The sequence below is a fragment of the Oryctolagus cuniculus genome, chromosome 1 (assembly GCF_051225735.1).
Source record: "Oryctolagus cuniculus isolate XC-2025 breed Fujian yellow rabbit chromosome 1, ASM5122573v1, whole genome shotgun sequence".
Taxonomy (NCBI): domain Eukaryota; kingdom Metazoa; phylum Chordata; class Mammalia; order Lagomorpha; family Leporidae; genus Oryctolagus; species Oryctolagus cuniculus.
In genome coordinates this window covers 168,118,056-168,142,877 of record NC_142867.1, presented here as the reverse complement: position 1 = coordinate 168,142,877, position 24,822 = coordinate 168,118,056, and the positions used below count along the sequence as shown (strand labels likewise).

Sequence of the window (24,822 nt, the reverse complement as noted above, 5' to 3'; positions counted from 1 at the left end):
TGCTGTGAGGTTTCCTTCCTTGGTTTCCTTCCTTTACCTTCTTTCATATTGATGACCGTGTTTCTTTGTTTCTGTGTGTAACACATCTTTAAGCATCTTTTGCAGGGCTGGACGAGTGGCAACAAATTCTTTCAATTTCTGTTTGCTATGAAAAGTCTTTATTTCACCTTCATTCACAAATGAGAGCTTAGCAGGATATAATATTCTGGGCTGGCAGTTTTTCTCTCTTAGTATCTGGGCTATATCTCGCCACTCCCTCCTAGCTTGTAGGGTTTCTGATGAGAAGTCAGCTGTGAGTCTGATTGGAGAGCCTCTGAGAGTAATCTGACGTTTCTCTCTTGCACATTTTAGGATCTTTTCTTTATGTTTCACTGTGGAGAGTTTAATTACCACGTGGCGTGGTGAGGATCTCTTTTGGTCTTGTTTATTAGGGGTTCTGTGAGCTTCCAGTACTAGGATTTCTCTGTCCTTCTCCAAACCTGGGAAATTTTCTGCTAATATCTCACTAAAAAGGCCTTCTAATCCTTTCTCCCTCTCCATGCCTAAAGGAACTCCTAGAACCCGGATGTCGGGTTTTTTAATAGTATCCTGCAGATTCCTGACAATATGTTTTAGATTTCTAATTTCCTCTTCTTTTCTTTGGTCTGACTGTATCCTTTCCTGTTCTCTGTCTTCTAAGTCCGAAATTCTCTCTTCTGCTTCACCCATTCTGTTTGTAAGGCTCTCTATTGTGTTTTTCATTTGATCTATTGAATTCTTCACTTCAGTCACTATCCCAGTTTCCTGTTGTACTAGTTGTTTCGTTTCATTTTGATTCCTCCTTAATATTTCATTTTCACGAGAGAGATTTTCTATCTTGTCCATTAAGGATTTCTGTAGTTCAAGAATTTGTTTTTGAGAACTTCTTAATGTTCTTATCAAGTTTTTGAGATCTGCTTCTTGCATTTCTTCTAACTCATCATCTTCATAATCTTGAATTGGGGTGTCTTTTTCATTTGGGGGCGTCATGGTGACTTCCTTGTTTTTATTACCACGGTTTTTGCGTTTGTTATTCGGCATATTGGAGATATTTGGTTTCTTCACTGTGGTGCTTTTTCTTGTTATACTAAGACTCTAGATTAAGTGGACTGTCTGTTTTTGATGAAGCTTTAGAGGCTTGAGATGGGTGTGGCCTGAGAGTTCTGGTGTGCCAAAGGTGACACTCCCAGGTTAGGCGTGGTAAATCTCTCTCTCTCTCTCTTTCTTTTTTTTGATTCAAAAGGGAAGTAATTCCGCACAGCTGAATGAAGTTGGAGGTAGTTAGCAGGCAAATGATATACCCACAGGATCCAGAGATCGGAAGCTATTTCCCAAGGACCACACAGGGAATCTGTTCTGCCCTCAGGGTGGGCTCAGATTCTCCTTCAGTCTCCCACTGGGTTGCCAAAGTTACGGAATTGTAGCGTCTCTGGAGAGTACTCACGTGAATTCCGTGAGTTCTCTCCCCCACCGTCTCTTTTTTCACAGTCTCAGTTCAGTAGCACCACAAATTTACTAGGTCCTAATCTCCTGTTAATTCGCCCCGCCCAGAGTCAGGTTTTTCTGCTAGGCTCAGGGCCGGTGCAGACCTGAGGTCGCTCTGCTTATGACGTATGTCCAAGATGGGGCCTGCTCTTTGCCTTGCTCGCCCTTGAGAGGTGAGCAGAGAGAGAGAAACCCGTGTCCATACCAGTCACCTTTTTTTTTCTCTCTCTCTCTCTCTTCCAGTTAGCCTGGTGAACTTCCCCCCCCCCGGGGGGGGGGGTCATTCCCTCTAGTCTCCTCTCTCCGCTTGCCTGCCGGTGTCTCGGGTTATTGAGGTTCGGCTCACCTCGCGTTCCAGTGCTGGTGTGTTGAGTCTGCCACTGGTGTCCTGAATTGTGGGCTCCCACGCTCTCCACGCAGGTCCACTGTGAATCACGCGTTCTGGAAGAGTTTCTTCTGCTGTTTCCTCCCCTACTCTTCCTTGCATCTGCAGTATCTCCACTTTTATTAAACTGTCTCTCCCCGGACTATCAGTGTGCTCCCTTCCTATTCCGCCATCTTGCCTCAAGCCAGAAAACAGTTTTAGTAAAATGTATTTTATTCATTTATAGTTAAATGACTTCTAATGGGAAAGCCAGAATGACAGATACGAGTCAGTGGGCAAGAAAATCTGAGAGCAGGGAAATAGGGTATTCAGAGAAAATTTTTCCTTTTATGAAAGTATTCTGAGGCATTTGAAACACTATTATTGAGTTTAACAGACTCAGTCTCCGCAAGTGAATGAGAAGGTTTCTTCACTCACTGTGATGAAATGAACAGATATTCTATACCTTCCAAACAGCAGTACAAACATTGCCATAAAAACTAATAAATAATTTCTTAGAAATTGCTGAGACAAAAATAAAGAGGTTTCATATTTATACAGATGCTCACAACTTGCCTTAGATCGGTCATCAGTTTTCTTCTCTATTGATCAATTCATTTCCAAATGATTTTCTCTGTCAAATGCTTTCTGGAATCCTCTTTGCTTTTTGAAAAAGAATAATGCTAATCACATCTATTAGCAGATCTTAAAAAAAAAGTAATTTAAGCAAACTCCATTTTATGAGGGATTACCTCATTTCTATTCAAAGCTGTTGCTATGAAATCAGTCCTTGCCAAATATCACGAGAATTATATATTTAACTAAAGTTGTAGTGCAGCATGTCTGGCTAGCTGGTAAAGTACTTGAGAATTGTTGGAGAACACTTAGAAGGGAGTAATCCAAGATATTTTAAGATTGGTATCTATATTTGTAATGCTTACTTTTACTTATTAGAAAGGAGGGAGGGAGGGAGGGAGGGAGGGAGAGAGAGAGAGACAGAGAGAGAGACAGAGAGAGAGAAGCCAAGATGTTTTGGCAGGAAGCCAGACTGGAAGTAGAGTTGCTGGGGTATAAAACAGGCACTTTGATATGGGACATGGGCATCCCAAGTGGCAGTTTAACCTGCCTTACCACACGCTTGTCCTGAGATTGTTATATTGAGTCAGCTACAAGTAAATATAAAAAATAATGTGTTAAGCTTTACAAATATCTGCAAATCATAATTGACACCTTTAGTTTCTTACAAAAGAAAAGGTTAATGTTGAAAGTCAAGTAGGGGGGAATAAAACATGATGGCTGAGGTATAATTTTTTTGGGAGGGGATCATTAGAAATTACTTTTTTTGTGACCACATGGACATCTCATACATACCTTCTTTCCAACAAGCAAACAGTGGTCCTAACTAACAGCAAACTGGGTCTGAGAAATTCTGGAATTTTAGGGAAAGGCTTTTGTGTACTACGGTGAGTTATTTTTACTTTTTGTCCTCTGTTTCTTTCCTCAAATCCTTTCTCCCCTGTGAGAAGTGCTGGTGCCCTGGGGCGACATAAATAGGCCTCAAGAACAAACAAAGTTGGGCCAATTTGCTCCTGCCACCTCCAGGAAGTGATTCAGTGGGCCAAGAGCAACTGCCAGCCACACAAAGGCCAGATTCACCAGCAAATGGTGTGGATGCCAGTTGGGTCATTTCAGACATATGCAGTATTTCTCTAGTTCCTTAAAAGACTATCAAAATTGGACAGAGTGAAAAAAAATTAGACACACTACACAAACTGTTTATTTTTCCTTTAAATTTGTTTGAGTGACTGCAAATACTCTCTCTGATGGAAAAGATACATATGCACATGGGATCAATGTTATTTTTAACTCACTTTTTTTAGGGAGATTTGCAATGATGATGTGGTAGACTATTCCACAATACATATTTCCCACCAGATACCGAGAACTAGTAAAACAGTCATTAGTGTTTTAAGGGTTATTTCCAAAAATTTATGTATATTTATCCAAGTTAGGACCTTCAAATATCTTGGAGTACTTAAAACTGTAATGTAACTAAAAAATGCTGAGATGGCATGACTGATCTTCAAAAAATCATCTGCAAAGCTGACTGCTTGCTCCGCACTGGCCTGCCTCCCTGAGCGCTGTGGGCATGTGGCTATCATCCTGCTTTTCATCTGCCAAAAAGGCTGAAGAACAACTGCATTTTATACTTTATTTAAAATCTAAAAAATGGTGAACAGTGACAGGTAAGTGTCAATTCCGTACACATGGTTGCAAACATCAAAGATTTACATAGTCACAAGTTCACAGATCTTCCCCAGCAGCAAAGAGTTCAGTCTATGTTGTTAAAGTCTTCCGGGATTCCCAAATTTTTATCAATTTTATTTTCTTCCAATCAAAATTTTCTTTTGGCCCAAGATTTTATTGCAACTATGTTATCAGTCTATCTGTTACCAGCTTCTTTGGCTATTTTATTTGCTTGACGTATTTCTTCCACAACTTGTGGATCACATTCCTCATAATTTCTCCACTTGTGCTTTTAGCTGCTCCCTTTCTTCTGGCAGTGAAGAAAGCTCTTTTGCTATCATGGCTCGTTCTTCCATCTCGTGTAGGCCAATTTTAGCTTTCTCCATGTTTTCCTGTGGTTTGCATACTTCTGGTTTCCTTCAGACAACTGGGATTCCAGAACCTCCACCTTGCGATTCCTTGCATGAAGAGCTTTCCTAGGAAAAGCCCAGTAGTAACTCGACGTTCCAATCCTCTCACAGTCAACCACACCATCATCAACTAAACTCTGGGGATGTCTTTTCCTGACATGGTAGTAACGCTGTTTTCTTTGGGAGCAATCTTCTCCATGTCTTTTCGTTGAAACACATCTTTTTTTTTTTTTTCCTTTAACTTAACAGGTAGAGTCAGAGAGAGAGAGAGAGACAGAGAGAAAGGTCTTCCTTCCGTTGGTTCACTCCACAAATGGCCGCTACGGCTGGTGCTGCGCTGATCTGAAGCCAGGAGCCAGGTGCCCCCTCCTGGTCTCCCATGTGGGTGCAGGGCCCAAGCACTTGGACCATCCTCCACTTCCCTCCCACGCCACAGCAGAGAGCTGGACTGGAAGAAGAGCAACCGGGAATAGAACCCGGTGCGCATATGGGATGCTGGCGCTACAAGCGGAGGACCAACCAAGTGAGCCATGGCACCGGCCCCTGAAACACGTCTTTTTCTCGAAAAATATTTCCATCATGTGGGTTTTCTTTTCTTTTGCACTTAATCCTTTCATCTTTGACATGGCGCCAGTGGCTCAGCTTCCTGTGGTGGGGCATGTGCTTTCAGCAGGGGGTAGAGCGGGTTTCTGAGGTATCAATTTTATATACCCTTGCTAATTTTTCATGTGTTCTATTGCAATTCTACAAGACTTACTGAGAACCTTAGACAAATTACAAAATATATTTCCCTACCCATATATACTTGTTTTTCACCATTTTCATTACTATACCTTTATATTACTGACATTCTTTTGTAATTTTGTTTTAAACATCACTTACATTTAAACAGAAACACAGATCACTAAAAGTGCATGAACACAGAACACAATATGTAGTTTTCACTTAAGCACTTACATGAATGAGGCTGTTTTTAAGTTTCTTCACTGACAACCCATTTTAGCCATGGAACAAATTAAGAGTAGTAAAGATGTAAACATCCAAATTTAAACATGAAAATCTGACAGACAAAAAAGGAAAAGGAAGTATCTTCACTACCAAACAGATTAATAAATTTGCACTCAAATACTCTGAGGCATATCAAAACACCTACCTCAGAGGTTGCAGTCATTTGAGAGGTGTCAATCCATGTTCAGTGCTGAGACTGTCTGTTGCACTTACAGTATATATAAAGCAGCATTACACTACTAGGATTCCCATTTGAGAAACAGATTTAAGCTTTATGCTACAACTTGACAATTTAACTAATAGCTAATAACTAATAGCTAATGCAGTGACAATTACTCGTTTCATATTTTTTCTTCTGAAACTCAATAAACAAGTTATTTAAGCACATGGAATAATGCCATGTCTTCTTCCTTATAATAATAAATTTCAAAATTCAAATACTTTGTATCACGGAAACTTTACCTAGCTGTACAGAGGTTCCAAACACAGTACAGTCATAAAGTTTCTCCTCTGAGATTCCATTAATTTATAGTTTTTACAGATAAATGCAGGACACTACTCCAGATTATTGGGCAACAAAAATGTCAGTGTGCCACTACCTGTGTTTAAGTATGAAATCTAAATACCCTACAGTTTCTTTTTTTATTTATTTAATGAGCATAAATTTCCAAAGTACAGCTTACGGATTACAATAGCTTCCTCCTCCCCGTAACTTCCCTCCCACCCACAATGCTCCCTCTCCCACTCCCTCTCCCCTTCCCTTCACATCAAGATTAATTTTCAATTATCTTTATATACAGAAGATCAATTTAGCATATATTAAGTAAAGATTTCCACATTTTGCTCCCACACAGAAACACAAAGTGTAAAATACTATATGAGTACTAGTTATAGCATTAATTAATGCTATACAGTTTCAATAAGCAAGTTTTTTTCTTATTCTTCACTAACTAGTTCAAATATAATATGTAATGCTTTAAATTTTTATAGACACCTTATTAAATTGATTAAATGTATCTAAAATACCATTGGTGGGTCAAATATTAACCAAAAAATGACATTAGGACTATTTTTATTGGCTGGCACCGTGGCTCACTAGGCTAATCCTCCACCTGAGGCACCGGTACTCTGGGTTCTAGTCCCAGTTGGGACGCCAGTTCTGTCCCGGTTGCTCCTCTTCCAGTCCGGCTCTCTGCTATGGCCTGGGAGGGTAGTGGAGGATGGCCCAAGTGCTTGGGCCCCTGTACCCGCATGGGAGACCAGGAGGAAGCACCTGGCTCCTGGCTTCGGATCGGCCCAGTGTGCCAGCCGTAGCGGCCATTTGAGGGGTGAACCAATGGAAGGAAGACATTTCTCTCTGTCTCTCTCTCACTGTCTAACTCTGCCTGTCCAAAAAAACAAAAAACAAAAAAAAACAAAAACAAAAACAAAACAAAACAAACAAAAAAAACCAGTATTTTCATAACTATATTTTTTCCTAACTAGAAAAGCTATCGGATTCATAATGAACACAGATAAAATGAAACTTTAACCTTGCTGTTTGACAACATCAATAATAAGTGTAAATGCATGAGTAGAGGATGGCTCAAGTCCTGCACCCGCGTGGGAGACCCAGAAGAAGCTCCTGATTCCTGCCTCAGATTGGTGCAGCTCTGACCACTGGAGCCAACTTGGGGGTGAACCGGCAGATGGAAGACCTCCCTCCCTATCTCTCTCTCTCTCTCTCTCTCTCTCTCTCTGCCTCTCCTCTCTCTGTGTAACTCTGACTTTCAAATAAATAAGTAAATCTTAAAAAAAGAATGAGTAAGTGCATAAAGCACAGGAAAGAAGAGAAGGATTTCTGGAGAAAAATTTAGTAAATACTTGAATTTTGGATGCCTCAAATGAAAAAGGGTTCACAGTGCCTGTAAGCACTATCATTATTTTCATCCTTTAGTAGTTCAAGTCTTTATTTCATTTCTAGTTTTATCCAGAAATAAAAACCTAATTCATTGCATAATGTATCTTATCAATTTCGGTTTTCAGTATTCAAGAAATGCAAACCATATATTTTCTTTTGTGGCAACAACACACTTATGGATTAAGCTTCAAAGACAGGGAAAAATTCACTTAAAATAACTGATTTTCTGCCTTTACATTCTTTCATAGTGATGACTATGTTTCTGGGTGTAGCACATCCTTAAGCATCTTTTGTAAGGCTGGACAAGTGGTGACAAATTATTTCAGCTTATGTTTGTTGTGGAAGGTCTTTAGTAACCTTTATTCATAAATGAGAGTTTGCAAAGTACAGTATTCTGGGTTGGCATTTTTCTCTCTTAAGACTTGGAATATATCTCACCATTCTCTCCTAGCTTGTAGGGTTTCTGATGACAAGTCAGCTGGGAGTTTAATTGGGGATCCTCTGAAAGTAATCTGGCATTTCTTTGATGCACATTTTAGAATCTTTTCCTTATGTGTTACTATGGAGAGTAATTATAGTGTGTTGTGGTGAGGATCTTTTTTTTTTTTCTGACTGAGTTAGACAGTGAGAAAGAGAGACAGAGAGAAAGGTCTTCCTTCTGCTGGTTAACCCCCCCAAATGGCCGCTATGGCCTGTGCTCTGCGCCGATCCAAAGCCAGGAGCCAGGTGCTTCCTCCTGATCTCCCATGCAGGTGCAGGCGCCCAAGCACTTGGGCCATCCTCTGCTGCCCTCCTGGGCCACAGCAGAGAGCTGGACTGGAAGAGGAGCAACCGGGACTAGAACCCGGTGCCCATATGGGATGCCGGCGCCGCAGGCGGATCAACCAAGTGAGCCACGGTGCCGGCCCCAATGGTGAGGATCTTTTCTGGTCATGTCTATTAGGAGTTCTACGTGCTTCCTGTGCTTGAACGTCCCATTCTTTCTCCACATTAGGGAAGTTTTTTGTAATTATTTCACTAAAAAGGTCTTCTAATCCATTCTCTCTTTCCATGCCTTCAGGAACTCCTCAGACCTGTATGTTGGGTCATTTCATAGTATCCCATAAATCTCCAACACTGTTTTTTAGTTTTCTTTTTTTTTTCAAGCTTTTTATTCAGTGAGAGGAATACACAGGAGAGCGAGGGCATTATTTCAGGGAGAAAGAGAGGTCTAGAAGCTAAGTTGGGTCCATTCCAGGCAGAGATCAGGTCAGGAGCGAGCCATGCGGAGCAATCCCATGGTTATGAGCAGCCACAGGTAGCTTAGTGCAGCAGCAAAGCAAACGCAGAAGGCAGGCTATCAGCCCAAAGGAGCAAGCAGCAGGAAAGCAGGGAGCGGGTGGCCCAATGGTCATGCGCCCATGGGGCAACAAGGGAAGGCTGTGTTTTAGTTTTCTAAGTTCTTCCTCCTTTTTTTTTTTTTCATCCTGACTGTAAAATGTACCGAGATTTGTCTTCTGACTCACATATTCTTTCTTCTGCCTTACCGAGTTTGTTGTTACAGCTTTCCACTGCATTTTTTACTTGTTCTGTTGAAATCTTCGTTTCCAATGTTTCATTTTGATTTTTCTTTAAAATACCAATTTCTTGGGAAAAATGTTCATTCACGCCATGTATGGATTTCTTTAATTTGTGGATTTGCTTCTGATTACTTCTAAGTAATCCTAGAATCAACTTTTTGAATTCCATTTCCAGCACTTCTTCAATCTCTTCACTTTCACATTCCAGTACCAAGTGTTGAATTCCTTTGGAGGCTTCACGTTGTCTTCCTTACTCTTGTTTCCTAAGTTGCTGTGTTTATTTCCAGGCATTTGTAGAGACACTTGTTAGTTTTTTTTCCCCCTGTGATGGCTTTTATCTTTGGAGTATGCCTCTGTGGATAGTGGAGTGTCTGCTCTTTCAGCGAATATCTTGAAGCATGTGCTAGGTATGGCCAGGGAGCTCTGTTCAGTGCTCCAGGGTGAGAGGAGTGTCCTAAATGACACCAATATTGGGCATGGTGAATCTCTCTCTCTCTCTCATCAGAGGGGAGGATTAATCTATTCTTTTGGCATAGTCTCATGCTCACCTCCTCTCTCCCAAGGAGACCAATGCCTGGTTCCTAGCCCTAGTGATATAATATTTGTTTGCACTGCTACAAGAACCACACAAAGGATCTATGAAGTCCTCTGTGTGAGCATGGATTCCCACAGCAATGAACCTCATCAGGGAATCAGGGAGCTCCGAGCATGTGGAGCCACCCACAGTGACTACCCAAAGACCCAGCCACACCCTGCACCCTCCCACACAGCCACAGTGTTTTCACAGTCCCAGCACACAAGGCTCTCACAGCTATGAGCACCCATTCTCTAGTCAGTTCTCCCAGCCAGACTCAGGCATCTTTGCTAGGCACGTGGACACAAGCTGGTTCAGGGCATTATGTGTGTCCAAAATGGCACCTGCCTTCTCTTGGCTAGTTACAGGACATCAGCACTGGTTGGTCAGGTAGAAAGAAATGTGTCCCCCAACTTTGTGTCCTCCAGGTTGGCATGGACACTGTCCCTCACAGGGCTCCAAGCCGTCCTCACACCAGGCTCTTCCCTTAGCTTTATTGCCAGTGGCTTCTGTTGCTGCCACCCGGTTTCACCTCATTCTGCAAAGCTCGTGCTGAGGCTCTCAGTTGCTGGAGTCCTGAATTATGCATGCCCACACCCTCCACATAGATCCACAGTGTCCCTCTAATTTGCATGGCATTTCCTCTACTGTTTTCTCCCTAACTCTCCCCTGAGATTGGGCTCTCTCTACTTTTTTTCTTTTAACTTTCTCCCCCTAGATTATAGCAGTAAGCTCTCTTTTATTCCACCATCTTGGCATCTCAGGAATAGTATCACTTTAACTCGTTATAACACAAAGTATTAAATTTCTCACTTACACTAAAGAGTGGTGTATCTAGAAATTTTAACTTTATCAGTGTCTTCAGCACTGTACCAATTACAAATTCTTCGACACTTTCTAGGTTACTGTAATGCTCTAGACCATTACAGAGAATTTGAGCTGGAGTAATTACCTAGTTCGGGAGTGGGACCGTGGACAGTTAGAAGATCTGAAGAAACAGTCACCGAATGGAGAACGGAAGTCTACATTATAGGGAAAGGACTTTATTCAAATGTCAGTTTTTGCTAGGAAATAAGCATAACTCTTTAATCCTGTGGAAACTTAGCAGTTTCAGTAAAGGAATGAATGAAAAATATATGGTAAAGGGGCATGAGATTACTGAAAACAAATTTAAAAGTCCTACACACCAAAATATACCTTCACACACAAGATCACTCCATTTTTCTCTTTCCAGGGTATAAGCAGCTAACCTTTTCTACCTGAACACCAGAACTAAAGAGGGTACAAAAAGTTGACAGACAACTGGGGGCTGTTGCAGGCATTTTGGGAGTGGACGTACCGGTGGGAGCTCAGTCTCTCTTTAAAAGGGTAGACAGAGGAATTAGGCACTATCACAATAGGATTACCCCAGAGCCCTCTCTAAAACACTGGTTCCTGAGATCTTTGCCCAATATGCCCTCACACTGCCTCTTTCTGCCTGCTCTTCCATTCACAATCTTTCTGTGGATTCTTTTTCCTAACCCATCACAACTACTCCACTTCCCCTCCTCTAGGAGTGGATCACTCTAAGGTCCTCTTGTGGAATCCCTGACTACCCCTCTGTATGTTGCAGAATCTTTAATCATAGAAGCCTAGCCTTTGCTTGGTTCTACTAACCTGGGTGCTCAGTACATTTTATATTCCATGGCCAAGTCCTAGTAGTTCCCCCAACAGAGAAGCTAAAATACCTCATTATGAGGTCCCTAAATTTCCTTCAACCACCATGCACTGAGTAGCTACTGTGGACTTGCCACTTTCCCGAAATAACTCAGTCTAGTAGGGGAAATCCACAAGTACAAGGTTATAACAGGCTGGTGTTGTGGTGTAGCAGGTAATGGTGCTGCCTGCGTCACTGGCATCCCAGTTGGTGCCAGTTTGAGTCCTAGTGGTTCCACCCCTGATCAGCCCCCTGCTGATGGTGTGGGAGAAGCAGCAGGAGAAGCAGCAGGAGATGACCCAAGTGTCTGGGCTCCTACCACCCGTGTTGGAGACCTGGATGAAGCTCCTGTCTCCAGCCTGACTCAGCATTGGCCACCATAGCCATCTGGGGCGTGAACCAGCAGGTGGAAGATCTCTCTCTCACTCTCTCTCTCTCTCTCTCTCTCTCCCTTCCTTCTCACTCTCCCCCCCCACCACTTCCCCTCACTCTCTTCCTCTCTCTCCCTCTTTTGTTCTGTCTCTGAAACTCCGACTCTCAAAATAAGTATTTTTGAAAAGGTTATGACTACTGTGATTTTAGGAGCAGACTGTGGAAGGATTCCCAAGGAGCTTAGCACCCACATACGACTGTGAGGTGCTCCTAGTCTCTCAACATAGCATAGGCACTGGGTCTCAAACTGCCTAGCTGGAGTCCCACAGGGAGCTGGCTCAGGGAACGTCTCAGCCTCTCTGTGGACAAGACAGTCAAGTGAGATGGCACAGATTCTCAGCACCCAAGGAATATGGCAGTCTTATGGGCTGAGACTGGGAACTCTGTGAGTGCATGAGAGAGTGCAGGTTGTATCTGGGTCTCTGGGCAATCACTGTGTGTGGCTACACATGCTCAGAGCTCCCTGATTGCCATAGGTGGGTCACTGCAACAGGATCCATGCTCATACTGTGGACTGCACAGGTCCTTTGTGCAGTTCTTAGGGCAGCACAGATGATCCTTGCACCCACTGTGGGCTAACACTTCCGCATTGATGACCTTTGAATACAGGAGCGGAGGGTGTGATTATGACAACAAAGGTGGTCAGACCCTCTCTGCTGATAAAAAAAAGATCTACCAAGCCCAACTTGGGTGTCACCCTGGATAATCGCCCAACCCTGGAGCACTGACAAGATCTTCCTGGCCACACCCAGCACATGTCTCTGGGTATTCACTGAAAGAGAAAACATTCCACTAAGCCACAGAGGAAGATAGAGAGACTACAAAGATAAAAGCCATCAGAGGAAAAATAATAACAAAAACGTATTTCAACAAATACTTAAACTCAGAAATTCAAGAAACAAAAATAGGGATAACCGCATGACCCAGCCAAAGGAACAGAACAAAGCATCAATATTAGAATATTAAGATGAAGAAACAGATGGAATGCCTGAAATAGAATTCAATAGAATAATCACAGGATTACTCAAGAAGCAATGAGAAGCAAATCTATGAATTAAAGAAATCCATACATGACATGAATGAAAAATTTTCCAATGAAATTGAGATTTTAAAGAGAAATCAAAATGAAATATTAGAAAAGTAGAATTCAATATGTCAAATAAACAATTCAGGGGAAAGTTTTAACAACTGACTTGGTGAGGCAAAAGAAAGAAAATCCAAGCTAGAAGAAAAGCTTTGGAAATTTTTCAGACAGTAATAAAAAAAGAAAGAAAGAAGGGGCTGGTGTTGTGGTGTAGTGGGTTAAAGCCTGGCGTGTAGTGACAGCATCCCATATGGTGCCAGTTCGAGTCCTGGCTGCTCCACTTCTGATCCAGCTCTCTGCTATGGCTGGGAAAGCAGTAGAAGATGGCCCAAGTCCTCGGGTCCCTGCACCCGGGTGGGAAACCCTGAAGAAGCTCCTTGCTCCTGCTTTGGATTGGCACAGCTCCAGCCATTGCAGCCATTTGAGGGGTGAACTGGCAGAAGGTTCTATGTGTCTCTACTTATCTCTAACTCTACCTCTCAAATAAATACATTTTGAAAAATATAAATATTAGATTCTAAAATGTGCACAGGAGTATTCCAGATTACTTTTAGAGGATCTCCTTTTAGACTCACAGCTGACTTATCAAAAACCCTATAGACTAGGAGAGAATGGAGAGATACAGCCCAAGTCTCATGAGAAAAAAAAAAAAACAAAACAAAACCCTGTCAACCCATGACACTCTACTGTGCAAAGCTCTCATTTATGAATGAAGGTGAAATGAAGACCTTCCATAACAAACAGAAATTGAAAGAATTTGTTACCACTTGTCCAGCCTAACAAAAGGATGCTTAAGGATGTGCTGCACACAGAAATATAAAAAGAGAGTCCTGATCATGAAAGAATGTGGAGGCAGAAAAACTCCCAATACAAAGGAACTCCAAACCAAACAATAGGAATATACACAGAAAAATAGCAGGGCCATGTTGTTATTTATCAATAGTAACTTGTATGTAAATGGCCTAAACTCTCTAGTTAAAACATACAGACTGGCAGAATGGATTAATAAACAACCCATTTATTAACTGCCTACAAGAAACACATCTCACCAACAAAGATACATATAACTGAAAGTGAAAGGATGGAAAAAGATAGTCCATGCTAACGCAAAGCAAAAAAGAGCAGTGCAGCCATTATAATATCAGACAAAGTGGACTTCAACACAAAACTGTTAAGAGAAAAAGAAGGCCGGCGCCGCAGCTCACTAGGCTAATCCTCCGCCTTGCAGTGCCAGCACACCGGGTTCTAGTCCCGGTCGGGGCACCAGATTCTGTCCTGGTTGCCCCTCTTCCAGGCCAGCTCTCTGCTGTGGCTTGGGAGTGCAGTGGAGGATGGCCCAGGTGCTTGGTCCCTGCACCCCATGGGAGACCAGGATAAGCACCTGGCCCCCACTATCGGATCAGCGCGGTGCGCTGGCTGCAGCACGCCGGCCACGGTGGCCATTGGAGGGTGAACCAAAGGCCAAAGGAGGATCTTTCTCTCTGTCTCTCTCTCACTGTCCAATATACCTGTCAAAAGAATTTAAAAAAGGAGAGAGACAAAGAAGATACTACGTAATGATTAAAAGGTCAATTCAACAGGAAGATGTGACTACAATAAATGTATATGCACCCAATTATAGGGAGCCTGGCTATTTAAAAGAAATGTTAGTGGATCTAATGGAGACATAGACTCCAATACAATAGTAATAGGGACTTCAACACACCACTTTATCAATGGACAAATCATCCAGACAGAAAATTCACAAAGCAACAACAGAGCTGGGGCTGGCACTGTGGCGCAGAGGGCTAAAGCCCTGACCTGAAGTGCCAGCATCCCATGTGGGTGCCGGTTCTAATCCTGGCTGCTCCTCTTCCGATCCAGCTCTCTACTGGGATAGCAGTAGAAGATGGCTGGGATAGCAGTAGAAGATGGCCCAAGTGCTTGGGCCCTTGCACCGATGTGAGAGACCTAGAAGGAGCTCCTGGCTTCATATTGGCACAGCTCTGGCCGTTGTGGCCATCTGGGGAGTGAACCTGCAGATGGAAGAGCTCTCTTTTTGTCTCTACCTCTCTCCCTCTAACTCTGTCTTTCAAATAAATAAAATAAATTTTAACAACAGAGCTAATTGACACCATGAACCAAATGGACCTAACTAATATATAGAGAACTTTTCATCCCACAGTTGCAGAATACACATTCTTCTCATGAGTGCATGGAACTTTCTCTAGGATAGACCACATACTAGGCCATAAAGCAAGCCTCAGCAAATTAAAAAAATAATTTAAAAATCAAAATTTTATCACACATCTTTTCTGACCACAAAGGAATGAAGCTGGGAATTTTTTTTAACTTTTATTTAGTAAATATAAATTTCCAAAGTACAGTTTATGGATTACATTGGCTTTCCCCCACACCCCCCCCCCCCGGTAACTGGGAATTAACAACTCAAGAATCTCTAGAACATATGCAAACACATGGAGACTGAACAACATACTCCTGAATGAACAGTGGGTCATAGAAGAAATCAAAAGAGAAATCAAAAATTTTCTGGAAACAAATGAAGATGACAATACAACATATCAAACTTAGGAGATACATCAAAAAAGCAGTGTTAAGAGGGAGTTGATAGCCATCAGTGTGGAACGTAAAAGTAGTAGAAAGAATGAATTAAAATTAGAGAAGAAATAAACAAAATTGAAACAAAAATACAAAGGATCAGTAAAATTAAGAGCTTTTTTGCAAAAATAAAATGAATACACCATTGGCCCAACAGAAAAGAAAGAGGGAGAAGACCTAAATCAATAGATTCAGAGATGAAAAAAGGAAATGTAGCAATATCTACCACAGAAATAAAAATAATCATCAGGAATTACTGCAACGAACTATATGCCAACAAATTAGAAAGTCTAGAAGAAATGGATACATTACTGGACACATACAAACCACCAAAATTGAGCCTGACGACACAAGTCATAGAAAACCTTAACAGACCAATAACCAAGATGGTGATGGAATCAGTAATAAAGACCTTCCCAACAAAGAAAAGACCAGGACTGAATGGCTTCACTGCTGAATTCTACCAGACATTTAAAGAAGAACTAATCTCATTTTTTCTTGAGCTATTCATAACACGTGAAAGTGAAGGAGTCTTCCCAAATTCCTTCTACGAAGCCAGCACCACCTTAATTCCTAAACCAGAAAAAGATACAAAAGAGAAAGAGAATTATAGACCAACATACCAGAAAAACATAGACACAAAAGTCCTCAGTAAAATACTAGCTAATCAAATGCAACAACACATCAGAGAAATCATTCACCCAGACTAAATGGGATTTATCCCTGGTATGCAGGTATGGTTCAACATTCGTCAACCAATGAAAGTGGTATATCACATTAACAAACTGAAGAACAAAAACCATACGATTATTTCAATAGATGTAGGGAAAGCATTTGATAAAATACAACATCCTTTCATGATGAAAACCTTAAGCAAACTGGGTGTAGAAGGAACATTCCTCAATACGATCCAAGGCAATTTATGACAAACCCATAGCCAGCATCTTATTGAATGGAAGCATTCCCACTTAGATCCAGAACCAGACAAGAATGCCCACTCTCACTATTACTACTTAATACAGTCCTGGAAGTTTTAGCCAGAGCCATTAGGCAAGAAAAAGAATTTAAAGGGAAACAAATTGGAAAGGAAGAAGTCAAACTATCCCTATTTGCAGATGGCGTGATTCTATAGATAGGGAACCAAAAGATTCCACTAAGAGACTACCGGATTTCATAAACGAGTTTGGTAAAGTGGCAGGATATAAAATTAATTATAAATAATTAAATATAAAATTACACAAAAATCAATAGCCTTTGTATACACAAACAATGCCATGGCTAAGAAAGAACTTCTAAGATCAATCCCATTCACAATAGCTACAAAAAATTAAATATTACCTCAGAATAATTTTATCCAAGGATGTCAAAGATCTCTACAATGCAAATTACAAAACTTTAAAGTAAGAAATAGAAGAAAACACATACATGCAAAAATCTTCCATGTTGGTGGGTTGGAAGAATTAATATAGTCAAAATGTCCATACTACCAAATTCAGAGGCATCACAATACCAGATTTCAAGACATACTACAGGGCAGTTTTAATAATTAAACAAAGCCTGGTACTGGCACACAAACAGATGGGTAGACCAAAAGAACAGAACAGAAACTCCAGAAATCAGTCCACACATCTACAACCAACGTATCCTTGAAAAGGAGCTAAAATCAATCCCTGGAGTAAGGACAGTCTCTTCAACAAAGGAACCTAACTGATATATAAAGAACTTTTCATCCAACAGTTGCAAAATACACATTTTTCTCATGAGTGCATGGAACGTTGTCTAGGATAGACTATATGCTAAGCCAAAAAGTATGAAGCATGTGCCAAAGTATCAAGCTAGACTCCTACTTTACACCTTACATAAAAATCCACTCAAAATGGATCAATGACCTATATCTATGATGTATTACCATGAAATTACTTGAGAACACTGGGGAAGATCTGCAAGACATTGGCATAGGCAAAGACATCTTTAAAAAAGACCACAGAAGCACAGGCATTCAAAGCCAAAATTGACAAATAGTATTACATCAAGCTGAGGTGCTTCTGCACTGCTCAAGAAACACTCAGCAAAGTAAAGAGGCAACTGACAGGATGTGTGAAAATGTTTGCAAACTACAAAACTGACAAAGGATTAATATCCAGAACCTATAAAGAGCTCACAAACTCAACAAGAACAAAACAAACAATACAGTTAAGAAATGGTCAAAGGACTTGAGTAGACAGTTTTCAAGAGAGGAAATACAAATGACCAACAGACACATGAAGAAACGCTCAGGAGCACTAGCCATCAAGGAAATGCAAATCCAAACCACAATGAGCTTTCACCTCAACCCAGCTAGAATGGCTGTCATACAGAAGTCAACCAACAATAAATGCTGGCATGCATGTGGGGAAAAGAGTACTCTATTCCACTGTGGGTGGGAATGTAAACTGGTACAGCCGCTGTGGAAGTGGAGATACCTCAGAAAGCTGAAAATAAATCTACCATATGACCCAGCAAGCCCAGATTTGGGAATTGTCTTAAGGACATAAAATCAGCACATGAAAAAGTTATCTGTGCCCCCTTGTTCACTGCAGCACAATTCACAATAGCTAAGATATGGAATCAACCCAGATGTCCATCAGCTGAAGACTGCATAAAGAAATTTAGGCACATATACACTATTGAATACTACTCAGCAGTAAAAAATAAATAAATAAATAAATAAATAAATAAATAAAATCATGTATTTTGCAACAAAATGGCTGCATCTGGAAACTATTATACTTAGTGAAATAAGCCAGTTCTATAAAGACCAGGTACTATATATTTTCCACCTCCTTATCTATGTGTGATTGACAGAGTATCTAAAATGTAATGTTTAGGAGTGATAATGAAATTCTGAGATTCCATGATTGTTACAGCCCTTGTCTCTACTGTTGAGGATTTGTTATGTTCTTCCCTCATACTCTTTGTTGAACTCTTTACTTAGTGTAGGGTTAATCTTATGAGTATAAAGTAAACTTAAAATAGATCTTTGTAAAAATTAAGAGTGAGACTAAGAGAGAGTAGAGAAAGAAGTTTGGGAACATGGGCAGGAGGTAGGGTAGGATGGGAAGAATCATCACTATGTTCCTAAATCTGTATATGTGGAATACATGAAATTGGCATACCTTAAATAAAAATTTAAACAAAGAAAGAAGCTATGGAATTTAGACTACATCTTGGGGTTAACGGGAAGGTGCTGAAGGGATTACAGAGGGGTAATGATTTGTCCTTCAGAGAGAAATTTTTTGATCAACAATGGGTAATGAGAAGGGATAGGGAGCAAACCCTGGGAGTCACAAAATACACTGTGCAGCCTGAGCAGCATCCATTTCTTCTAGGAACAAAGAGGAGGAGGAGACACGTTATAGCCATGGCTGTTTTAATTACCTCCTATTCATTTTATTAGAGAGGAAGCGGTTCCTGCTTTAGGCTGTGGCTGTGCAGACCACAAACATGGAACAATTGACACTGGACAGATGACGCTGACAACAACTTATTAATCAAATATACTCAGAGTATAGAAGAAGAGAGCACTGTATGCCACGCAAGGTATCATGGAAGCTGCCACTGGGAACAGACTGAAGAAGCAAGGGCTGTGTCAGGCAGGCTTTAGAGTATCAAGAAGCTGGGGTGACTCCTGGTTAGCATAAGACGTGATTGGCTTCTTTGCAGGTTTTTGCGGGCTTGCAGAGAACTAGATTTCTCTACTTAAGGATAAATAGGAACTGTGCACGCTTCTATTGGCAAGAAATGTTATTTGGCTGGAGGACCTTCTCTGCAGAACAGAGTGGAGAGGGGACATATGCCCAGGCCATTTGAAGTTGTCTCAATTTGACCAGACTGCTGGTGATCTGTGCAGCAGCTTTTGCAGGGTGAAGACGGTATGGTGTGCAATGAATAAAAACAAAGATTATTTAAAGAATGGGGGGACAGAAGGAATCTCTCTGCGAGCAGAGGAGGAACATCTCTGCCTTTCCCAGTGGCTTTTCTTTCCTCCAGATACCATTGTCTCACTGTGTCATCAAGTGGATATTTGTCCACATCGGCACAGGCCATTTCACCTATGTAGCGGTATGCATGAAGCTATCTCTCACAAGGGAGGAGAAGGAGAAACGTCCCGTGCGATAAAAGATAAAAGATCCTTGTCTATTTCTTGGAACACCATGTTCAAGGCTCTGTGGCGTGAGCCTCCCCATGAGCTAAGGCATGAGAAGACTGTTCTCTGCATCCTTGACCTTCTGAGGAATGCAGGCAAGAAACTTCCAAGGTCTTTGTGGTGTGAGCCTTCCCATGAGCCAATGCATAGAGGACTGCTCCCAGCATCCTCAGCCTTCAAAGGAAGGCAGGCACGATGCTGCTGCCTCGGTCCTCAAGAGATAGCCACGATGTTGCCCAGGTGGTCCCTGGCAGCAGACATCAAGACAGCACAGAAAATCTGGCATTAATTTTAGGGCTTATACCACAATTCACCTCTTGATGCTTTGATGTAAAGTAAGACCCCGGGAGGGACAGATACTACCAGAGAGTAGGAATAGAAGAACAATCTCTGTGGGAAGAGCAGTAGGTACATGACACGCAGCAGAGGACCACAATGGCTATAGCTAGAGTTTCGAAGCCTGTGCAGAGCTGTAGGCTCCATTTGGTTGGGAACAGGCAAGAGAAAAGTTCTGTCATTTCTAGCACGATTGGCATGCTATTTAGTATCTGAACAACATTATGAAATACTTTAATATCAGTTTGTATCTAATTGAGGTGCTGCTGCACTTGGCCAGGATTGTTGATTCATATACAAGCAATTCCATGAAACTAACATATTTCTCCTTGTGTAGTTACTAGATAGTCAAAGTAAAGAAACAGTTCATCTGGACTAGGGACCCTTGGCTCTCAGTGAACAGCTGAGGAGGCTTGATGCATGCATGAGGACAGAGGCATGGCCATTTGCTGGTTGGCAGTGAATGAGTTTTGATGGCTGGGCTAAGGCAGTGATGTTTAATGCTATATTACTGGTGCCAAATATGGTGGTGGTACCTATGGAAAAGGAGTTCAAGAACCCAGCTCTGACTGTGGGGCAGGATTTAGAAGAGTCTGTGGGAACTATGTAATCAGTGGGAAGGACTGAAACTTGCCTGGGACCCTCTTTAAATGAGCTTATCTTTCTTGCCATTGCTATTGCTCTTCTTTTTGGAATTGCCATTTCTTCGAGCAATCTTCTTGGCTTGTTCCAAGTGGCAGGTGGCCTCTGAAGTTCTATAGCTTCTACTGAATTCCTTTGTTCATGGCCTTCTACCTGTTCCACCTCTTGGCCTCCATTGCATCCAGGCAGGACTGGCTAGCAGTTCTAAAAGAAATGCTTTTGTAAGACATGAAACTTCTCTTTTTCAGGTGACCACTCCCTGTAGGATGGGAAAGTAGCCAATTCACTGTTTAGTTGTGAGAACTGTATAAAACCACCTACTAGGCCAAGTACAAAAATGAATTGTCCTTGAAAATTTACATTTCTCAATGAACAATTTGGAGGACAGCCCTACAAATGAGTTATTTTTAAGAGGACTATGTACCCACAAGAATACCTTTAAACCTCAGTTGTGATAAGCCTCTATCAAACTGCTCGTCTTAGTGAGCACCCATTTAAAAGCATCGCCTCTGGCTGCGGTCAGATGCTTTTTGAAGAATTACACAATGCTTACCATTTGGCCAATGCTGACTTGATCCTGTTAACAATTAGCAGCAATCTAGAAATTAGAATGATTCTATTCCACAGCTGCATTACTAACTATGAGGTTGTTATCTCAGAGGCCTGCTTCCATTCTCTTTGTGGAATATATTTTGCTTGATATAGTACATCTTTGTTGCCTACGCTTGCTACCTCTGTGAGTTGCATTCAACTCATTGTATGAGGCTTTGAAAAACTTGCCCTCCATGCCTACAACAAACCTATTGCACTGAAACATTTACTGTACGACTAGAAGTATTGTTTAGTGAGCATATTATCTCAAATGGTGTTGAAGTTTTTAGAAGTTTAATTAAATGGTGTTAAAACCACTTTTTACCAAATTTTGAAAATTGTTGTAGTAATTAGCATGCATTTGCTGTGGCCCTGAGTATCTAATGTATTAATAAATTCCTTTTAAAAAAGAAGCAGAAGAATAAATGATATATAATTTTGTGTTATAACATATTATTAAAACTATTCTTTCTAGGATTGTGGGATTTCACGTCTCTTTCTTTCCTTTTTTTGTTCTCTCACTCTCTCTCCTTTTCTCTCTGGTCTCTGGTGATATAAAATATAATTTCAAATTAAAATACTCAGATAACTGACTATAACCAAATTATCTCCCAGAGGAGTAGGAGGAAATTTCAATGAGGAAAGTAAATTATAAATTTTAGACATTACTGTGCAAACCTAAAATGATGCTACTGGAAATGTTAATAATTTACCAAGAGTCAGAGTATACATCATCGATTTTCTTTCTCTTGTCAACAATTTACCCATTGACCCAATACACTTTTAAGGACTGACCTAACAGACATTATGATAATTAATCTAACTACAATCTTACTTGAGTTAGAAGGTTATGTGGTAGATGTTCACACTGGAAAATTCCAAGTTATTAGAAGGTGATGTCAGTTTTAGTTCTGTTGATGTAATTTAGTGTAATGGCCACACCTTGTTCTAAGATAAAGGAATGTCTCCAAACGTAGGATGACTGACGCAGGTATACAAAATAGTTTGAGGGTGAGAAAAGAGAGAAAACACAAAAAGGGCAAGGACAGAAGAATGGGGAAATAGAGGAAAGGTGGAGAGGGTGAATCTGAGCCAAGGGAGAAAATTCCGTGGAGGTGGGTGGGGTAAGAGGTGGAGCTGGGACCAGTGACGCAAGAACTCAGTGGTAGCCCAGGGGATATAAAAGCCTGGTGGAGTCAGGTAGAAGCAGCATCCTGGAGCCCAGGGTAAGCACCCAGGCCCACTTCAGTCGGCGAAAGCACAGGCGGCTGCCAAAGACAGCAGAGAAACCCGGAGCAGAAGAGACCAGCCGAGGATGCCTGCCCTCTTGTTCTACCTTCTAGGATTCTGTCTCCTCCAGGGCCAAGTTACCGGAAGAGTCACGTATGAATGGATGATGGAGAATGTTAAGATATGCCGTAATGATTTTGTCAGAACTGCGATCGAAGTCTGTGGCCATGTCCACTTGGAAAGAGAGTCTCCGAGTCCAGAAAACCCCTTTCTGAGTTCTGGACCAGCTGCAGGTGAGTACTTCTATCCTTCGACAATTCTGCCTAGATAAAGGAGCCTGGTTTTCTCTGATCAGCAGCAATTGGGTATTCACACTTAGATTTACATCTCCTGGCTTCTTTGCTTCCATTATTTCAAAATTAACACCTTATTGAACAAGCTGAAGGACAGTTTTGCTGTCCATGAAGAAGAGCAGCATGCTCTGATTCACGTTTGTTAACTACTATTTTAGCTTTACCAGAATTTCTCATTTCCTTGGGCTAAAACTGTCAAATTAAATAATTGAGATAGGTAAGGTTAGGAGATTTATACAACAGAAAGATTTTGAAGCAGATGTTTTATTTTTATATTATATATATATCCTATATATAAACATATATGATATTATATATATATATATACACACATATTTACTTTCTCCCTGGCCGTACCAGCAACATGGAAACAGTCCATGAAACTTTAACTAAAATGAATGGGTATAAAGAAGAAGGAAGATGTTAGGTATTTGCACCACGATCCCAGCCCAAGTTTCAAAGTTTGCATCTGGCCAGCATATTGCATGATCCACAACACTGGAACAAACACCATACAGAGTACATTAGTACACACACGTGACAGCCAATGCTAATCTCTTCTGGAAGTCTATGACTATTGATTGGTGTTCATTTAACCCATTTCTCTAATATAAACTGAAATCGATTTTCAGTAAACACTCTGGGGAGAGAAATTGTTACATTTACATTTGAGGGCTGTCAGAGACTTATATCCCCTGTTGATTCTATCAGAGCTTTTAGAAATTCTACCTTGGGGTCAGCATTCTGGCATAGCCGGTAAAGCTACCACTTGCGATGCTGGCATCCTACATGGGTACCAGTTTGAGTCTCAGCTGCTCCACTTCCAGTCTAGCTCTATGCTAACACAGCTGGGAAAGAAGCTGAAGATGGCCTAAGGGCTTGGGCCTCTGCACGCCCATAGGAGACCCAGATGAGGTTCCTGGCTCTTGACTTTGGCCTGGGTCAGACCTGGCCATTGTAGTCATTTGGGAAATGAACCAGTGGATGGAAGATCTCTCTGTGCCCCCGCCCCGCCCCGCCCCGCCCCTTAACTCTGCTTCCAAATAAATAAAGAGAACTTTACATATAAAAAAGAAATTCTTGCCACCATGATTTGAAAACTTAAATAAGCAATTTTCTTTTCAAAGGTTACTCTCAGAATTCAGAAGTTGCCTAGCAATGCAATAAAATTACTCAGGTTGAAAAAAAACCCAGTTATGGTTAAACTGAGTGTTTCTGATGATCAACATTACTTCAGACAGTTGACAGATCTATGTCAGACAGTGAAAAGTACTATATTGAAAGCAATGAAGGGATGAGAGAGATTACAGAAGCCAAGTGGAGTAAGCAGAAGAATGCTAGGATTGTAGTACTTCAATCTATAAGTATAATAAATGGTTCAGATATTAAGACACTTGCTGATTGTTTCAATATTCAATTAGATTGAGACAGTGCTTTCCATTTCTCTACATAGGCACATGCAATCTGTCTGATACTCCTTAATATTCATATTTTTCTTTCTACCCCCAATTTCTTTAACTTAATAGAAACTGTGCCATCATCCATCAAGAAAGATGCAGAAAATGCAAATACTATGTTGGAATCCATTCCTAACTTGCCACAGGAGCTGACGGCAACACTATTTGAGAAGCAGCCATCAAAGCTGTATCTACAATACCTACCTACATTGAAGAACTCAAATGTTAGTTTTGAAGAATTTAAGAAAATTATTCAGAATATACAAAGAGGAGTGGAAAGTAGCAGGGCTTCAGAATCGAATACTTTCTCCCGAAAAAAGAGACAGTTCTCTGAGAGTCTGCCTGAAGAATGTTGCAAATATGGTTGTCCCAGATATTATCTTCTTTTGTATTGCTGAGATGGAGATAACTGCATAGATTTCACATAATTTTCACGTGTATTTCACATGTATTCTTGATATTTTCACTTATAATTCTGTCAGGATGCTACCGATTACTAGAATATAAGACCTCCACAGCTGAAGGTTTGTGCATTGTTCATTTTATAATAAATGGTATGTCTGTGCAGTGCTGGTATTGCTTTTGCTTTTTAAAGTATGACAAAATTTCCCAATGAAGAGACAGTTAGCAATGTATGCATCTACAGCATAGA

At 41.0% G+C, this 24,822-nt stretch overlaps 1 protein-coding gene and 1 pseudogene across 1 annotated transcript; one reads left to right on the top strand and one right to left on the bottom strand.

Annotated features, from left to right (window-relative positions):
- Positions 1-4,199: 4,199 nt before the first annotated feature.
- On the bottom strand, positions 4,200-5,150 carry LOC149128753 (meiotic nuclear division protein 1 homolog; annotated as a pseudogene).
- Positions 5,151-22,334: 17,184 nt separating this feature from the next.
- Positions 22,335-24,720, top strand: LOC149128752 (relaxin-like protein SQ10). The gene is made up of 2 exons (XM_089304716.1): positions 22,335-22,653; positions 24,240-24,720. Exons 1-2 carry the CDS (start codon positions 22,446-22,448, stop codon positions 24,566-24,568), a joined length of 537 nt encoding a protein of 178 aa, XP_089160842.1. The 5' UTR covers positions 22,335-22,445; the 3' UTR covers positions 24,569-24,720.
- Positions 24,721-24,822: the final 102 nt, after the last annotated feature.